This window comes from Olea europaea, unplaced genomic scaffold, assembly GCF_002742605.1.
Source record: "Olea europaea var. sylvestris unplaced genomic scaffold, O_europaea_v1 scaffold2456, whole genome shotgun sequence".
NCBI classification, from domain to species: Eukaryota; Viridiplantae; Streptophyta; class Magnoliopsida; order Lamiales; family Oleaceae; genus Olea; species Olea europaea.
Window position 1 is genome coordinate 111881 of NW_019242765.1, and position 18747 is coordinate 130627.

General features: G+C 34.8%; 3 protein-coding genes and 1 non-coding gene across 7 annotated transcripts in view; 2 read left to right on the forward strand and 2 right to left on the reverse strand.

The window, feature by feature from the left end:
* Positions 1–6241: 6241 nt before the first annotated feature.
* Positions 6242–8501, forward strand: LOC111382261 (serine/threonine-protein kinase AGC1-7-like). The gene is made up of 2 exons (XM_023006177.1): positions 6242–7037; positions 7572–8501. Exons 1-2 carry the CDS (start codon positions 6433–6435, stop codon positions 8437–8439), a joined length of 1473 nt encoding a protein of 490 aa, XP_022861945.1. The 5' UTR covers positions 6242–6432; the 3' UTR covers positions 8440–8501.
* A 434-nt stretch (positions 8502–8935) lies between these two features.
* Positions 8936–9009, reverse strand: TRNAN-GUU. The gene has a single exon. It is a non-coding gene; the product is annotated as a tRNA-Asn (tRNA).
* A 1145-nt stretch (positions 9010–10154) lies between these two features.
* LOC111382255 overlaps positions 10155–18747 on the forward strand; it is a 10748-nt gene continuing 2155 nt past the window's right edge. For 2 of the 4 annotated variants that reach the window (XM_023006165.1, XM_023006169.1), the window contains exon 1: positions 10155–10413. In XM_023006165.1, the coding sequence (XP_022861933.1) occupies positions 10369–10413 (45 nt within the window). In that variant the 5' untranslated portion in view covers positions 10155–10368. Of the gene's footprint in view, positions 10549–10620; positions 10756–10932; positions 10971–11060; positions 11128–11682; positions 12245–18747 lie in introns of those variants that run through there. The other 2 variants (XM_023006166.1, XM_023006168.1) reach the window with 2 other exon arrangements.
* LOC111382254 (protein SOMBRERO-like) lies at positions 14497–16792 on the reverse strand. The gene is made up of 4 exons (XM_023006164.1): positions 16705–16792; positions 15667–15870; positions 15245–15516; positions 14497–15103 (listed from the first exon to the last, which is right to left on the reverse strand). Exons 2-4 carry the CDS (start codon positions 15833–15835, stop codon positions 14600–14602), a joined length of 945 nt encoding a protein of 314 aa, XP_022861932.1. The 5' UTR covers positions 15836–15870; positions 16705–16792; the 3' UTR covers positions 14497–14599.

Consider the following 18747-nt stretch of genomic DNA (forward strand, 5'->3'; position numbering starts at 1 on the left):
TGCAGTATTTATTTTATATACTGTGTACGTGTGTTCACATAATATTGGATCAGAAATTCAACTTTCTTAGATTTATTTTTTAATATATATGAAAGGTCTGCTGTATTAATTTACAGCAGAAAAAAAGGGATTATTTTTCCACGTATGTGGAAGTGATTAGGTATGAATGACAGAGAAGGTCATGTTTGGTAATAATTATGAGAACTGATTTTTTGACCGTTAAAAAGAAAAGTGAATCCTATCTGTGAGTGAATAAGTAAAAAATGACGGTTGAAATAGTGAAATAACGATCAAAAAATCAAAATTTTGGAATGAAAAATTGCTACCAAACATGGACTTAAGATTTTTCTATAAATAAGGGAGGTTGCAAACTAATAGACAAAACATTTAGGTAGTGGTTGATTTGCATTTGCATTTTCCATTTTCATTTTCAAAACGATTTTTAGTTTTCCCCGAAAATAACCCATTTTTCGCGTTTTCGACATTTATAACTGAAAACGCTGAAAACGATAAAAAGTTGTTTTGCTTTTTCAGTTATAAATTTTAACTCGTTTTCGAAAATGCATTTTCGAAAACGACGAATCAAACGCGTTTTTCACATTTTTGAAAACGGAAAATGGAAAATTGACCGAAAACGGCAAACCAACCACGACCTTTAGTTCTTTAAACATCGTGTGAGTCTCGAGTTCTATCATCAACGACACCCAATTATAATGACATTTCGGAGAAATATGAACATGACGTGTTCATGATGGGATGTGTTGTCTTTAACGATTAGTAACAAATTCGAAATAATGAGATGTGAAGAATGTCTTTGATTGTGCAAGATTCTTTAGACTCGTGCTCTAAAATAAGATCATACTAGCTAAAGCTTCACGATACATGTTTATACAATCTGAGTTCATATAGAGGTCATTGGACAAAGTTTTCGATAAAATTTTAGCAGATTTTGATAAAAGTTAACAAAATGTCTGAATAAAAAATTATAAAAATTGTCAATTCCATAAAAGATGTTAAAATTAATTCTTAACTTTGATATAACATTTTAAGCTATTCCAAACAAGCGCAAAATTATAAGGATGTCCTTACTCAGAATAAGTAATGAAACTTTGACTCTCATTTATATAATTATATTTAGCTGTCTGCTTTAAAGAATATCAATTTCTTCACCGACTTGGGACGAAACTTATAACGCGTATAAGTTGAAATTCTTCTTACAAAGAACTTTCTATTTTTATTAATTTTGCTAATTCCTTTCGAACGAAAATTACGTCCACTTAATTAATTACCCTTCATACAATTTTACAGGAAAAAAATTTATTCGTTTTTATACAATATATGAGTTCCCCTCTATAAAGGAATTGTTACTACTTCAATCGATGAATCTAAGATATCAAACATAAGATTTTCCGAGCTGATAAATAAAAGAAAAAAAAATAATATCCCATCAAGGAATTGAATAAACTTTTTCTAAATTACAAGTGGGTTTTCTGGGAAAGTTGAAATTTATTGATGATTGAATATGGGGGATCTTTGACTCATAAATAAATAATTAAGTTATTAAATTTAGAATTCTAGAGGTTAAACAGGGTCAAAGGAAATATAGTTAAAGAAAGAGGTTGGCAAAGAATATAAAGGGTCCAAAATCACATGGAAACTTTCATTGATGAGCTGTGCTACGAATGTTATCCCATCACATTTCACAGACTGTATGGGGGCTGTACTGTGTATTTATTGACCAAAGCAGCCATTTTTTAACACAAACTGATGAGTAATGCATAATTGCCTTTATTTCATTGAATTTCAAAATGTGAACTATTTAGGTCCGTTTGGCCAGATTTCTATCTTAAGTCAACTTTTTCCAAAAGTTCCTCTAACCAAATAATATATTTTTAGAAAATTATCCACACACATTCAGAAATAGCAAAGCGAAGAACTTTACCATATCTTGACATGTTGCGAATCCTCTTGAAAGACAAGAGTACCTCTGGAAATGTGAATACAAGTAGTGCATGACTGTCATCAGCTCGTGTTTTAAGGTATCGTGTTACGTCTTGCAATGAGAGCAACCCTTGTGTTTAGTTGCCATCGCTAAGTTTGGAACTATGAACAGATTGTCGGTGATAAGTTGGAGGAAGGTGAGGATGACGCGAGTCATAATGCACCAGGCGACACGTTCTTAGTTTCAAAAGTAGCTTTTGAATTTTCAAAAATCCTGCCAAACGGACACTTATTTCGTCAACAAATGCTTAATGCGGGATATATGTTGGTCAAAATTGAATCCAGGACTTTGTTTGTTCGGATCGAGTTTTTGGACGAAGTGATTAAGAATATATAATGGATTCACTATACAAGTTTAAGAAAGAGTAACTAAAACAGCTAGCATATTAATGTGATAAATTTGACCCCAAACCCATCCCAACCCCCTTCTTTCGCCATGTTACCTCTACTTTTAGAACCTCATTGTTCTACCTTCTTGTGAAGTTTGGTGGCCATTTTCTTATAGCAAACATAGACTTTCCCATCAAATAATGAACACATGATACACTCCAATAATACAAAATACAAAATACAAAACAATGAAATTTCTGCTGGAAGGAAAGTACAAGGGAATTGTTGTCTATAACTATCTTTTCATAGTCAATTCTTGAGAACTAAAAACAATATCATTCTGTTTATTATATCAATCTTCACGTATACATGTATAAAACTGATACAAGTAACAACCTTTTCTTTTCTTTAGGTTTTTTTTTTTTTTTTCTCTGGTGCCAAATATTTGTTTTTGATGACATGTATGTACATTGCACGAGCTCCATAATTAAACGTATCCTTGATGACAAATATTGCTCCTTTTCGTTCAAGGAATTCAAGAAGAGAACTTCTGCAAATGGCATGGATGTTTCAGAAATCACATTCTTGGGATGTAGCGTGGAAATGAAAGTCTGACTGTTTCGCGCGGGTTAGTCGCTAACAATTAAAAAGGATCAGACGATTGCGTAAGGGACAAACCTCTTAAGACAAAGTCCCAAAAAGGGGTGTTCTTTTATTGGCGATGACTTTACAATTAGAAATGAAAAACAACGTGCCTCCAAGGAGCGCAAGCACACGAGTTACTGAAAGGAAAGTGTTTAAATCTAAAAACTAAGGAAATGAAAATTACACATTCTCTGTTCGAGAGTTTTGGATTCGGTCCTTTGCTTCTATGTCCTTTCTCCCTTTTATACTTCATAGACGATCTCTTTGTGATCAACTACTCTAAAAACTGTTTGATCGTCTTATAACTACCCACTTTCTTCGTAATGGCCACCTTGTCATGAAAACTGCCTTTTAACTGCTGCCATTACCCTTCATCGTTCAACCGCTTTCGATTGAATTCCTTGAATCGTGGGATGTGATAGGGATGCTTTAATAACTGCACTTCTTGATAACCACGACGCGTTATGTTTGTTAATACCTTGGGCGACTTGAAGGTTTGGGCGAGAATAGAGTAACAGCTCTGGGCGACTGTATGACACTCCATTCGCTTAGATTTTGGGCGACTTGCAAACTTGGACGATGGCGTTACAGCGTTCTTGGCCCTCCTTATTTGGGCCTTTATCTTGATTTGTTCGATTGGGCTTCGTTCTTTGGGCTATCTGATTTGGGGATTCTCCAATTGGACTTCACTCCTTAGGGCTGTTCGATTTGGACTGAATTTTTATGTGTCAACACTTACCATTTACAAGAGAAAGATCTTGAGATGGTTGCATTAAAATTTTTTTAGGAAGGCTTTCAAATATTGCTAAAGATTTGTGAGATTGGCAGCCATTTGAAGACATATTGAACCAATTCCCTGTTAACCAGCAACCATGTTAAAAACTCAAATTGTATCACCTGTCAGCAAGAAACAGAAAAGTATCGTATCTACTTCAAAATGCTCGATAAAACAATTAGCATACTTGACAGAGAGTAACATTTACTCTCTGGAGGACTGAAACTTCTGAAAGGACCATTACTTATATGCAACCGCATTATGGAACAATTTAGGCGACCGGAATTTCAATCATCAAACACCAGCAGAGAAAGGGCAAAAGCAGGTATAACACGTGGATCAACAATTGCGTTCAGTATCCTCCATTGTGAAATAGCATTGCAATTCGTTGGCAACCTAGGACAGAAGTATCAACGTCGCCAGAAACAAAATTTAGCAAAAGGAAAACTAGAGAATATTGAGTTCAACAATCTTCAAGTGTAGAAATTTATTCTGAGGTAGCGAGAAACATAAGAATGTCAAATCGTCTCCACAGCCTAGCGTTCTTTCTGATTTTCTTACTGCGTGGCTCATAAATTTCCCATCACTAATAAGATAGTACATAGGATGTGCTAATGGCATGCATTTGCCTAAAACTGAAGCCTTGCAGACTAAATTCACAAACCCGAAAAACATTTAACTCTTAGAAGTTTTTCATGATGCACAACTTTTTCCCTTTACTTTGGAACGGGGAGATCTTGTGGCAAGATTATTTCAATTAGCAGTACTTTTCAAGAACCCAACCTCGTGACTGTGAATAGCTTCAAGAATTTCGATACTTTCCTCCTATAAGCTTTATCTTTTATTTATTTGCCTTGGAAGCATTCCCAACAAGTGCACTACTTAGATCCACAATCCTCCGTTCTGCATCATAAATCCCCTTCTGCAAAGTCAGTGGTACCATAACATATCAGAAGAAATTAGTTAACTGGAATCAGAGCTGATCCTGCACATAGTTGGCAAGGTTAACAATTACCCACTGTCGATGTGGCGTTGCCATTTTTAGAAAAAAGAAAAAAAAAAATTGACTCGTTGATGCGACAAATAGACATTATAACTCCAGTCCACTGTGGGCTGGAGATATTTCTATAACTGAAATACCATTAGTATATAACATCACTAGTATTCAGGCCTAATCAATTCGAAATTGCCATCTGCAAGTGAACTATGTAAATGGGAGAAATGAAGAGGGATTTCTTCGATTGCCATGCTACATGAGTTTACAATCAGGTAATAGGTCACACTTTCACATTCCAATTGTGGTGAAGAGATTGCACAAGCTCTTCCCTCTCCCACTAAATTCTTGAACAAATAGACGAACTATAGGAGGCATTTGCGATTTTAGAGACTTCTTTGTGAAATTTGATTTAAAACTTGTCAGATGACACCAAATATTTGTTTGAAGGCAATGACTTGAACTCAACTAATAATTGTAATTGAAGACGTGTCAGTCATTATATATAGGAGAATCCAGAGAAATATTTCCGACCACGTTTACACAGTTTCGAACGCCGATCCTTTCGTCTCTTCTCTTCTCTGTGGCCGCTTCTCCTTACCTCTATCCACATCTGTCTCTCTCTCCATCCATTTTTTTTTTCAAATGTATATATTAAATATGGATTTTCCATTCCCTCCTTCCCACATTTGTCTCTACACCCACCTTCCAAACCAACAATCCTGAAACTAATGGTGTTAAAAACAAGGATTCTTTGTCCATACGGCCAATGAATTTTTGCTGGGATTTTCCTTATCGTTTTCCTAATTATCATATTTGATGAGTTATTAAATTCCCATTGAAGGATGATTGAACGGAAGGATAATTAATCCAAGGAGAAGCCTCTGGCATTCAATACAATTGGTGGGTCCTTTATATAATGCAGAAAATTGATATTTAGATGGAAATTTTTTTGGCTTGTAATCAACATGAACGATGACGTTTTTGCATTTTCTGCATGATATTTCTTGCAGATTTTTCTTATGAATCTTGTTCTGGAATGTCATTGAATCCAACAGGCAGGGACTTGGATGAGGTCAGTGTTACCTTTGTTTTATCCTCCAATTCAAATGATTTCTCTATCTTTACCGGAGTATTGTCAGAATTAAAAAGTTGAGACAGAAAAGTAATAAACCCCTTTCTGCATTATTACATGGTGAATATAAAGCCTTCATCACTACGATGAGAAGAAAATTCGCAACTCTCGTCTGTTTTGATCTTTTGGTAATTTCACATAATCTGTGGTTTTCTGATTATAAGTATGCAACCAGTGAACCTGTATCTGTATGTTCATTGTGTAGCTACTATCATAAATTTCTGCAATGGTTGTGAAATAGATTTTGGTTTCCATTCTCCAATTCTTGCTTTTGGTTCTTGTATTCCCCAGTATTTGAACAGTTGGAAAATATTAAAGAAGATTCTTGTATATCCTTAAATACAGATGAGTAGCATGCCATTGGAGCAGGCATGTGAGCCGGACAAGAAGAACCTGGCTGCCAAAAGTAATAGCATTTTAACTTCCAATCCATCTCACAGCTTTAAGAAGTCGAGCCAAGTGCCGAAAAGGAGTGCCAATCTAGGTCTTGTTTCACCATGTGAACCTTTAAATGTACATCCGAATTCCCAAATTAATTTGGCTTCCACTTATATGGTATCAGCTGATTCCCCAAAATCTGATGGATTTGCAACGACTGGTACAACGTCAGATAACCTGACTGCCACAACACTGGGTAGACTATTGGCCATATCACCAAATACAAGTACTGGTGATGCTGTGAGTAGCCAATCAAGCGTTAACCCCATCCGGGGGAGTGTCAACAGCAACCGTAGTAACAGTTTGGACAGTTTTTGTGCACCCTTCAGGCCCCACACTGGTGGTGATGTTCGTTGGGATGCCATTAACTCTTCTTCTTCAAGAGATTCTCCACTTGGTCTTAGCAATTTTCGGCTTTTGAAGCGGCTTGGTTATGGAGACATTGGAAGTGTCTATCTTGTTGAACTCCGAGGAACTAATACCTTCTTTGCCATGAAAGTCATGGATAAAGGTTCTCTTGCAAGTAGAAATAAGCTACTTAGAGCTCAAACTGAAAGAGAGATTCTTGGTCTTCTTGACCACCCGTTCTTGCCTACTTTATACTCTCACTTTGAAACTGAAAAATTTTATTGCTTGGTGATGGAGTTCTGTAGTGGAGGTAATCTTCATACTCTTCGCCAAAAACAGCCCAACAAGCATTTTACAGAGGAGGCTGCTCGGTCAGTACCTACCCGCGTTATGATCTTTATTTATCCCTTTCTCTACTACATGTGGTTTTACTTATAATTTTCTCCATAGCAGCACTAGAAAATATAAAAGCTGACTAGTTTTAAAGTGGTCATTTTAGCAAGATTCTGAATAATATTATCGCCGCAGTCACATTTTAATCTAGGAGATACATTGATTCTGTTTTTTCTCCCTTGTAAAGATTTTTGTATCATATGATCTCTGAATGTATGTTCTTGATGTCATTCTCTCTAAGATTTCTACTTAGTTTGGTTCTTTAGTTTCCTGATCTTGCTGTCAACTCATTTCCTTAGTCTAAATATATTTACTCTCCTCAAATTAACCTAGGTTCCTCACAATTTGGACACAAAAATAGTAATTTTCTTTGTGCATCAACTCAGAATAGGCACGAATTTTCGGAGTATCATCTTGCTTGTTGTACTTAATACTTCCAGATTTAGTTTCCATATGCAGATGCTGACAGAAAAATAGCTAAGTAACTTTGATTTGTTTGTTATGCTTCGCAGGTTTTATGCATCAGAGGTCTTGTTGGCACTTGAATATCTTCATATGCTAGGAATTGTGTACAGGGATCTAAAGCCAGAAAATGTTTTAGTGAGAGAAGAAGGTCATATCATGCTATCTGACTTCGACTTATCACTTCGTTGCTCTGTCTGTCCGACACTTGTTAAGTCTTCATTGGTACATACTGGTAATCCGAGTGATACTGCTGCTGGTATCTTAGACGATGAAAATGCTGTTCGTGGTTGTATCCAGCCGTCCACCTTTTTTCCACGCCTTCTCCCTACCAAAAAGAATCGCAAATCTAAATCTGATTTTGGGCTCAATAATAGTACAAGCTCTCTTCCTGAACTAATGGCTGAGCCAACAAACGTGCGTTCCATGTCTTTTGTTGGGACCCACGAATATCTAGCTCCAGAGATCATTCGGGGAGAGGGTCATGGTAGTGCAGTGGATTGGTGGACGTTTGGCATTTTCATATACGAACTCTTGCATGGAGCAACGCCATTCAAGGGTTCTGGAAATCGAGCTACTCTGTTTAATGTAGTTGGCCAACCATTAAGATTCCCTGAAACTCCTCAGGTGAGTTCTATGGCACGAGATCTTATAAGAGGGCTCCTGGTGAAGGAACCACATAAGAGAATTGCATATAAGAGAGGAGCTACAGAAATAAAACAGCACCCATTTTTCGAGGGTGTGAACTGGGCATTAGTGAGAAGTGCCATGCCTCCATGCATACCCGAACCTGTAGACTTTTCGCAGTTTGCTAGTAAAGAATCTGCTAATTCAGACAAGAAGATGGCTGAGATTGGGAATGATAGGAACAAGAGCAGCCCGACTGATAGTTCCTATGTTGATTTTGAATACTTTTAGGATTCCGTTTCTCAATTAAATTATGATATGATGCATTTCAGTGACAGTAATTTCTACAAAGGTGAAAATTTGGCATTTTAAGTTATGAACTGAACACAACATTGTGGTTCTTGGACATCCTTACTGGTTTTTGTGCCATTATACAAATGCAGTTTTGGCTTTTTAAAACAAGCCTCAAAGATTACAACAATTCTCGTATCAATATTTCATTCGGTTATAGAAGAGGTTTACGACGTTCTAAAAGTAAAAAATGCTACTAATTCAAATGGATTTCTTTTATTAATATATGAGTAATGATCCACCATCGACGTTTTCCTGGCCAATAAAAAAGAAAATTTGAAAACGCTAGAAGGAGGCTTTCATTCGGTTATAGAAGAGGTTTACGACGTTCTAAAAGTAAAAAATGCTACTAATTCAAATGGATTTCTTTTATTAATATAAGAGTAATGATCCACCATCGACGTTTTCCTGGCCAATAAAAAAGAAAATTTGAAAACGCTAGAAGGAGGGCTTGAACCTCCGACCTTGTGGTTAACAGCCACACGCTCTAACCAACTGAGCTATTCCAGCTTGCGTTGGGTTTTATTGCATAATTTTAAATATAAAGTAACAAAAAAAAATTTCAAGGAATATAAAATAAAATAAAATTTAAATGATAGTCTTAGGCAGACTTTTCACACTGACTATATCATTGACCAGCATAATATTATATTTGAAGAAAGATTCCTTTGAATTGATTAAAAAAGAAAAAGAAAAGAAAATTACTTGTTAGAATTCAGGCTTATATGGAATTGGATTGGTCCCATAATAAAATAATTCAATAGTTCATTCTTGACCAAAATGAACATAGAAAACTGAAATGCTAAGCAAGCAATTGAGCAAATATCATTGAACAAAAATATTTTCTTCACCATTCAAAATGTTCCAACCTCACACCTCCTTCAATGAAAAATGGAGGTGGGATTCTTAGGAGTAACGTTGTATTGTTATAGCATGTCGATTAATTTAAATTCTGAAAAAAATAAATAAATAAACAAATCATATCCTGAACTGAATTCGATTCTAGCTTTTAACTAACTTCTCTAAGTATTTACGTAGTTTCAGTATTCATCTTACACTAAGTATCGCTGATGTGTCATATTAATTCATCAAAACTCATAAAATCTTTAACCACCAATTAATTAATATGACACATTATCAGTGTCCAGAGCTTCTAAACTTATGGCATCGGTGCTTAACATAAGTTAAGACCCTGTATTGAGGACATTTTTTTACCCTTTTTTTGGGTCACCTGGGACCCGCATGAGAGTGTGTTAAAAAAAAAGGGTCTACTTTTGGGTGCTAATGGTGAAAAAATTAATTTTTCTACCCAAATTATGTCCTCCAAATAGGGGCTAAGTACTGGTGCTTAGATTTGTTTGAGCTCATTTTTAGGGGGAATAGATTTTATTATAGTGATTTCTTTATTTTATTTTTTTTGGAAGATTACGTGTAAAATTATTTTATTAAAAAATTTATTTAAAAATGAGTTTGAGAAATAAAAAATGAATTTTAAAAAAATTGGGCTGAAATAGGGTTTTAATAGAATTTGATTGATTTAATTTTATGAAATAATAATCTTAAATGGTCAAATGATTTGACAAAACCTATATAAGTTTTAAATAAGAACAATTCAATAAGAAATTCTAATCATGAAATATCAAATGATTTGAAAAAAAAAACACACACACACACATTTCATTAATTTGTGAAGTCAGCTGCGGCGGCGTCTTTACGAATTATAAAAAAAGGTGTGGGATCATCTTTACAAGCGGCGTAAAGCAAAAATCAACAATTCAAAGATCGAGATTCGGACCCAAACTTTTATGCTCTTTTGACTCTGCAAAAAGGAGAAAGAGTTGGATTTGCAGAGGATTCTATTTTCTAATTATGTTACTTCAATCTTGCAACTCTTTCAGCTGCCCATTCAATAATGTTGATCCCCCTAAAGCGCCTTTTTTGATACAAAAAAATTCAAGAATTCCTTCTTATTTTCCATTTCGATGTGTATCTAACCTCGCGTGTCCTACAATTGCACTCAGTGATGTTGCTGGCATTTTTCAGAACAAGGTTAGATTATTCTTTCTACTGGGTCATGAATTTCTTGAATTGGGAGTTTATTTTTGAATTGATTGTGTATAGGTTTTGATAGCTGCAGCTGTATCTGCAGCAATTGGGCAATTATCAAAGCCAATAACTTCAACTATATTATATGGCAAGAATTATGATTTTAAGGCTGTCGTTCACGCTGGAGGGTTCCCTTCTACACATTCCTCTGTAATATTTTCTACTGTTCTGCTTATGCATGAGATTGTATGTACCTGTAATTAGTTTTTTTTGGGTTTGATACTGAACTCGTAATCTGATGATCGATCTGATTTTGTGGTCATAAGTTCATATCAAACCAGACTGAAATGGGATTATCTAACTGGATATATTTATTCACAATTTCAGGCTGTTGTGGCCACTGCAACTTCACTTGGTTTGGAGAGGTACTTATTGGATTTTGCCCTCATTTATTTTATTGATCAATCTATTTCTTTTTCCCCTCAGTTTTAATTCTAGTTACGATGTCATTGCAGGGGTTTCTCTGACGTAATTTTCGGTTTAGCTGTAGTTTACGCAGGCCTTGTCATGTATGACGCGCAGGTTTGTGTTCCAAGCATTCCTTCAGTCTTTAACTATTAGACTTAGTTGTTAGCTTCTACGTTAATTGCCTAAAAGTGGATGCATCAACGTGGAAATTCGATTTAGGGATTTGATATGGAGGAATATGGTCTAAAACCTAGCTTTATCGGAAGAAGGGGACAAATTTAGAGACGAGATTCTGTTCTAGTTAGTAATAGATTGAAGACATTTTACAGCTTGCATCAAGAATTTGGAAAAGAAAACGATAAATGAGTGAAAGAACTGAAGTTTGATATAGACTAAATTAAGTTCAAACAACAATAATTCTTGCATTGCAAGCTCATTTCCTTCTTGTCCTATATTCGAGCATTCCTAGGCTTTAAATTAAAGCAAGAAGAGTTGGTTAAAATGGTTGTTGAAAGAGACTTGCTTGAATGTCTAAGGTCTGTCAAGGCTGGTTTAGAAGTCATCCTATTTCGAAGCTCATCTGACATGATTGTATCAAATAAATGCACATTATTTCCATTGTTTGGCAAGGTAATTCATTTTCTCACCTTCAAAGTTTTGCTTTTGTAGGGAGTTAGAAGGGAAGTCGGCATTCATGCGAAAGAATTAAATAAGGTTTTGCTAAGCGCCAGAACGAGTTCAACTTCCTCTAGTAACGATGCCAGCACATTCACCAACTCTTTCCCTGGAGACTTATCTTCCGATTTAGAGAGCACTGACCCTCTTCTCTTGGAGGAACAGAGGTCTTTTCAGACAAAACAGGCAAATGCTTCTCTGTTACTTAAATCTGAGAACAGGATAAAAAGCACGACAATAAGATCCTCTGGTGTGGCATCGGATGTCGGAGAAGAATCAGTAGGTGTATCTTATGGTTACCCCACATTAAAAGAATCAGTAGGACACACAGAAATTGAAGTTATAGCAGGAGCCATGTTGGGTTTCGTTGTTAGTTTAGCAATATGCCGATATGGATAATGAGATTTAGTATTCGATTGTTTTATAGCACTTCTTTTTTAAGGATATAAACACTTGATCAACCTATGGTTTATTCACACAAGAAATTCCCCGTATTCTATCTCTACACAAGTTGGAAATTGGCTTCCTTTATAAACAGACAAATATGATTTCAAAATATTGTCTTTTGTATCTTACAATTAGAATTGGATGCTGAAGTTAAAGAGGGTGCACTTTGGTTCAAATGATTAAGGGGGATTACAACGTGTTTCGTTTTGACTACAAGCCATGGTTTAATTCTGCATTTAGGACATGTTTGCTAGACAATATTGGATAGTATTGCATAGAATAACATACTATAATTTATCTTATTTTCTTCGTATATAGTAATGTTTGACGTGTCCAAGTGTTTGTTAAATTAGATCAGACTGAGCATTAGAATAGAGATTTTATAGACCTTTCGAACCAACAACATTCCAAATGTATTCAGAATTTCAGATACTGTTTGCGTCTTGTTTTGGTGGGACTCTATTATGTTCACAGGTTACTTAAGGTAAATGCTTGGTGGAGCCATAAGGAAGCGAGTTTACTTAGGACATGTTTTGATATGCTACTCTAGATATGATTTGACAGAGAAAAAACGTGTCAATTTTTCTTTCTATTTTGGTGTTGTCGAGTTTACCATGCTGGACATGCCATATCATGAATATTGTTATGGCAAAAGTTAATAAGCATTACTAATATTAGTTTATGTTAGGGACTTGGTGAGCAATTGAATTTGAAACAACCAATTTACGAGGTCAATATATTTGGTTGTTTCATAAATTAAGTTTGTTTTAAATTGATTATTTATCATTCAAGAAGGTTTTAAGGTTAGGGCTTAGTTCAAGTAGAAAGAACGAAGTTTTATAAAGAGCATGCTTGAAACAGAATTGGCCCAACAAATTTGTCTTAAGAGTGTACATCCAGACTTGATTCCGGATAATATAAGATGGATTGCATTAGTATCATGAATTATAACTTTTGGGTGAAATAGCGACACTCTCCTACATCAAGTATATAAGTTGAGCCATGGCACCGGATGTTAGGTTTTTAGCAATATCCTTTTAAAGGAAAAGAATAAAAATTGTAAAACACAATCATAATTCAAGAATGTTAAAAAACATGTTTGGGAAGTATTTATAAAATGTTTAAATTTTATAAAGATACAAATGAAGGGTGGATAAATGGTTAATATTTGTGGGTCGTTCTATTGAATTTGACGGTCGAGGATGTATATATACATACAATTTCCACATACTATATATAGATGAAGATTCATACTCCACACGTAATTTAATTTAATTTTTTTGTCAAACGGAAACAAGCACATGATATATAAGTCATACCTCCAGCTGCTTTATTTTTAGAAATGGAAATAGAGCGACCCACAAGCTTACATCCTATCTTACAGTTAGGGTCGGCTCAACCATGAAGATATCTAGGAGATCGTCTAGTGCCCCATATTCACGCAAGGCCCGAAAAATTTGAAATTTAAATAAAATTCAATCCAACCATAAGAGTATACCCAATTGACCAGATCAAAAGATGTTTCCTTTTTCTACATTTTTTCTCGTTTCTTCTCTAATTGAAAACCCCCGACAAACTTTTATATTATAATCAATTTCAATTGGAACTTACCATCAAAGCACCATTCTCTCTTTTTTCTTACTCAAGGTGAGTTTATTTTTAAGAAAGTTATGCTTTTATTTTTTTACCTATATTTTAATTGTGTTTTTAAGATCAGCAAAGAAAGGTATTATTTATTTTTTTATCAAAAAAAAAAAAAATTATTCTTAAAGAAGCCCCTCCAAAATTTTAGCCTAAGACCCCCCAAGTGTTATTTTTTCCTTTCCCTTTTTTTTTTTAAATGACGGGAGAACTCACAGCCGCTACCCTTCGGGTGCACACTGGGTAAACCCTCGGACTGACACAATAGCTTACAAATCACGCCAGTCAGATAAACCGCACTAGACAAGCCTGGTACGACAAGCTCGACCAAAAAAGTATTGATAAAGAAAATCGAACTCATAACCAAAGGCCTCCATGCTCATCTACTTTACCAAAGGCCTAAGACTCCCCAACTTGCTTGAGCCGCCTCTGTCCACAATAGATAACAGTATTATTACATTTTTTTTCGAAGTTATAAAATTTTGTTTGGCCAAAACAAAAAAGCTTAAAATAACTTTTACTCCTTTAAATTAGCCAAACATGGTTTTAGAAGACAATTTCGAAAAAAGAAAAAATAAAAATAAAAATAAAAATTTCCATGACAGTTTAACAAAAGTTCCTGCTTAATTTGACTGTAGTAGATATTTCTGTATGCATACATTTTCCACAATATTTTACTAATGAAGATTATAAAAAGCACAACATTTTGAGCCAAATACTTTAAATATAAATTTGCAGCCACAGAATTATGATAAATGTCAAGAGTCCAGCTAACCAAATTAAAGTCAAGTGAGCACCTTAAATTTCTTAAACTCAGAAAAAACTACTTGGAAAATTTCGAAAAATCGTATTCAAACCCAAGAAAGGGGAATGAAGATCTCTGAGCAGAAGGAACCACTTCAGAAACTTGTGAAAATTGATGGCATTTGCTCGGATCAATTCCCTGATGAGTAGCCAAAAGCTTATCCAGAAATGACCAGTCACCCGTGAACTTCTCTTGTTGCATAAGGCCGTCAGGAATTTCAGGTGTTAACCTCAACAGATTCTGTGAACACAGTATATCTGTGGTGGTGCTCAGTGGAAGAGATGATAGGAAACGGAATGAAGAAGGAACAGTTGATGATTCTGCGCTCAGTAACTGTGGAAGGTGCGTGGAATTACTGTGATCCAATGAATAATCCTGATGTTCTTGATAATGGAGTTTTGGGTCCAAAAGTGAGATACTAGCTTGCTGGTATGATACGGGTTCTTCTTGGTCCAGTTCGGATTGGAAGACTCTGGTGTGGTTTTTCTTCTTGAAAACCCTGCAGACTACCCACCCATCTTCCTGTTTCATAGTATCCAAGGTCTAACTTTAGTATATGTAGCAGAAAAATAGAATGTAAGAAATAATTTGAATTCATTTTCTCCGTTATACTGAAAACTGCACGGACGACTGAATATAGCTCTCTCGCTGAGGGTTAAGTACCTGGATTTCAGCTGTGTCATCGTCCAAACGGTATTCATGCATGATCCAGTCAGTTTTCAGGCCGTGAGGGGCACGTCCAGTGTAAAAAACAAGAGTCTTCCTCATCCCAATTCTCTTTGAGTTGGTGAGATGGATACATTTGTCCCTCCCCGTAGCCTTCCAAAACCCAGCAGCTGTTGCACGATTTGTTCGAGTTCCTGTTGGATATTTCTTGTCCTTGTGACTGAAAAAATACCATTCATTCTGGGGACCTGATCCAATTCTACATTTGTCTGCCAATTATCATAGAGCAAATTTAATTATAGGATTAATTAGAAAATTGTCTTAAAAATGTACTTATTCTTTCTTCGAAATAATGGGTTTATTCTTTTGAACAAATATTTCAAAACCTAATGAAAGAAAAAGGAAAAGTGGGTAATTACCTTTGAGATCCCAAGGCTCGAGCTTGTTGAGATCGACTTCCTTAATAACATCCAAGTCGATAGGTTTATAGGAGACTTTTTTTCTTAGATAATAATATAGCAGCTCTTCTTCTGTGGGATGAAAACGAAACCCTGGTGGGACGGTTGCCTGTCTATTCCCTGTCATCATCCTCTCTATATTCTGATATTAAATCTATATATATCCTGCAAATCAAAGGAGTAAAACAAATTACAAATTAAGAAAGGCCATGAGTTTGCATAGCTGCAGGACGTGTGAAAATATGTTGCTTTTCATATTCAAGGGAGTAAGAAAATTAAACAAATCAAGAAAAAGAAATATAGTAAGAAAATTAAACAAATCAAGAAAAAGAAATATAGTAAGAAAATTAAACAAATCAAGAAAAAGAAATATAGTAAGAAAATTAAACAAATCAAGAAAAAGAAATATAGTAAGAAAATTAAACAAATCAAGAAAAAGAAATATAGTAAGAAAATTAAACAAATCAAGAAAAAGAAATATAGTAAGAGAATTAAACAAATCAAGAAAAAGAAAAATATGATTTAGGGTTCATCTGGGGCAATTTATTTTGCTGATTTTCTATGAAATTTTAACAAGAAGGTGATGAGTAATCGGTGCAAGAAAATTCCATGCAAGAATCTAAGAACCCTAAGAAAAACAAATCCTGGTTTCTGTTAAAATTTAAGTGTGGCAACTGAAACCCTAAAAACCTCAGCCATAATTCACTAATCTCTCTTTCTCCCTCTATTTTTCACACATACACAGTCCTTACGTGAAAAGATCGGCTTATAAGGAAACTACTTATCATCTGGCATGATAGATATACTGCTAAAAAAATAGAAAGAAAGCGAAGAACTCACACTTTTCATGGAAGAAAGGAGAGGGAAAAGGAAAAAAATGGGAAATGACAGTATAGAATTATTTCAGAAACATACACACAATTTTCTGAGTTTATGATATTGACATGATGAAACAACAAGTAGAAGCAGGAGAAGAGGAGAAAGAGACAAATCATAAACCTTTTCTTTGCCTTCTTTTCTTTCTTCAGTGCCAAAGAGAATAGACAAATCAAAGGAAAATGTAAGAACAGCTTAGCCAATTTCCGCGTTTTTAATTTCACACAAATAGAGCCTTGTTTAAAGAGAGTTGTATATGTTTATTCATATAATTGTAACTGCTGCAGATGGGAACAGAAATAAAGAAAATTTCTTACTATTAAACTATACGAAAAATAGTAATATGCATGTAAAAAAATGGATCCATAATAAGGAAGCCGCGTTTGGTCCCATTTTCATGCAGATTAGGGAAAATGTCGTTGAATGGGAAACCCTATCCAGAAATTCGCCTGCATATAATCTGTAATCTGTTTTTGCATCTGTCCAAATAGGAGGTCAGAGTCAAATCAAAAAGAGGGAATTTCTATTATTCCATTCTATTATATATTAAATTCTTCGACCTTTACCTGCTGAACATACGTGTGAATTAACAGATAAATCTTAATTTTTTGGTCTTTTACCAGCAAAAGTTTAGTTCTTTTTCTTGATTTTACACTTGGGTTACTAGTACTGCACGTGCGCCGGCCTATGAAAGAAAATCGAAAAGTTCAATTACGCCCAATAAGTTGACTTAAATAGGTAATTAACTCTTCATTCCAATAGTTATAGACAGAACTTCAAATTTCACAGAATCTTGGAAATGAACCCTAAAGATCACGTCGAAACTCTAGTCGATTGCTTGGAGGCTATTAAAAAAATTGTAAAACGCCTCAACCGTTAAAAGTTGAGGTGATTATTTCTATTCTATTATTTGCGGGTTTGTAAGTTGATATCAAAGTCAATAATTCATTTTAACTACATATTTCATCGGACTCATAATTAATTTTATCAATTTTTCAATCACGTATTTCATCAACTTTTGTTGAAATTTGCTAAAATTTTATTAGAAGCTTTTTCAACCTTTTAAGTCATTTACTTTTAACACATAAAAATCTTGATAGATCTCGTGGTTCATGGTATGTGAAGATACATTGTTAAGTACTCAATTTTCTTTTCTCATTGAGGCAAAATTTAAACTTGCGTTCGAGAGATAGCTGTCCATATACTAACTAATAAGGGAAGTTCTGAACTCTAGAATGAAAAGTATAGATGGAGTATGGAAATCGGGTTTAACTACTGATCAAAGACTTAAATTAGTTAAGGCAGAAGAAGGCAAGTTAGCAATCTTCAAGTGCCCTCGGGCAGAAGAAGAATGAGCTAATAGGAAGGAAATGGGCTTGATATCTCACCATTTAGGGAAGTTGTTTAGGAAAACTAAAGCATTTAGGTGGAAACAATTATCTTTTACATCAGGCACAAAGTTATTCTTGGATTTTTGAGTGAATCTTCTCGAGTTGAGTTTATATCATTATGTGGGTGGTAGGATGAGCTTCGATACATAGTTTATAAGAGTTAATGCTATCTCTGACCTCGTGATATGAAATAATAGTGTTTCAATGATTGATTTGGGCTTCTTCTATCGAGCTCGACATCTGTATTTGGACTTGAACTTGGAGATCTCTCCATTCACTTTCACATCGTACCACTATCACATTCGATTAATCGAGTACGTCACCAAAAGCTTATATATATCGACTTCCACTCTTTTTGTGTACAAAATAAGGATTCAAGTAAAACAAATAATTGCTAAATAAACCTTAAGCAACATTACATCATCGTGACATTGATTTAAAAATTCATTTCATGTCTATAAAAATGAATCACGCCAAGCAAGTGTTAATTAGGTGTCTCAAAATTTGGTCAAAGATTGGAAGATTACGTGTTGTCTGGATTTAGGAAAAAATCATTAGAGCCAAGTGAAAAAGGAAAGAAATCAATTGCATCCAAAATTAAGGAAATAATATTTGGGCGCTGGATTTCTTTCTTTTACGTGGTTTTTCTTAATTTCCATATTTTAGCCTAGTTTTAGGGTTTGACTCGTGTACTATAAATATGTGGCTCCTCTTTCAGTTTAGTTTAAGCCAAATTGCTGTGTCGTTATAATTCTCTCCATATTGTTGGGTTTAA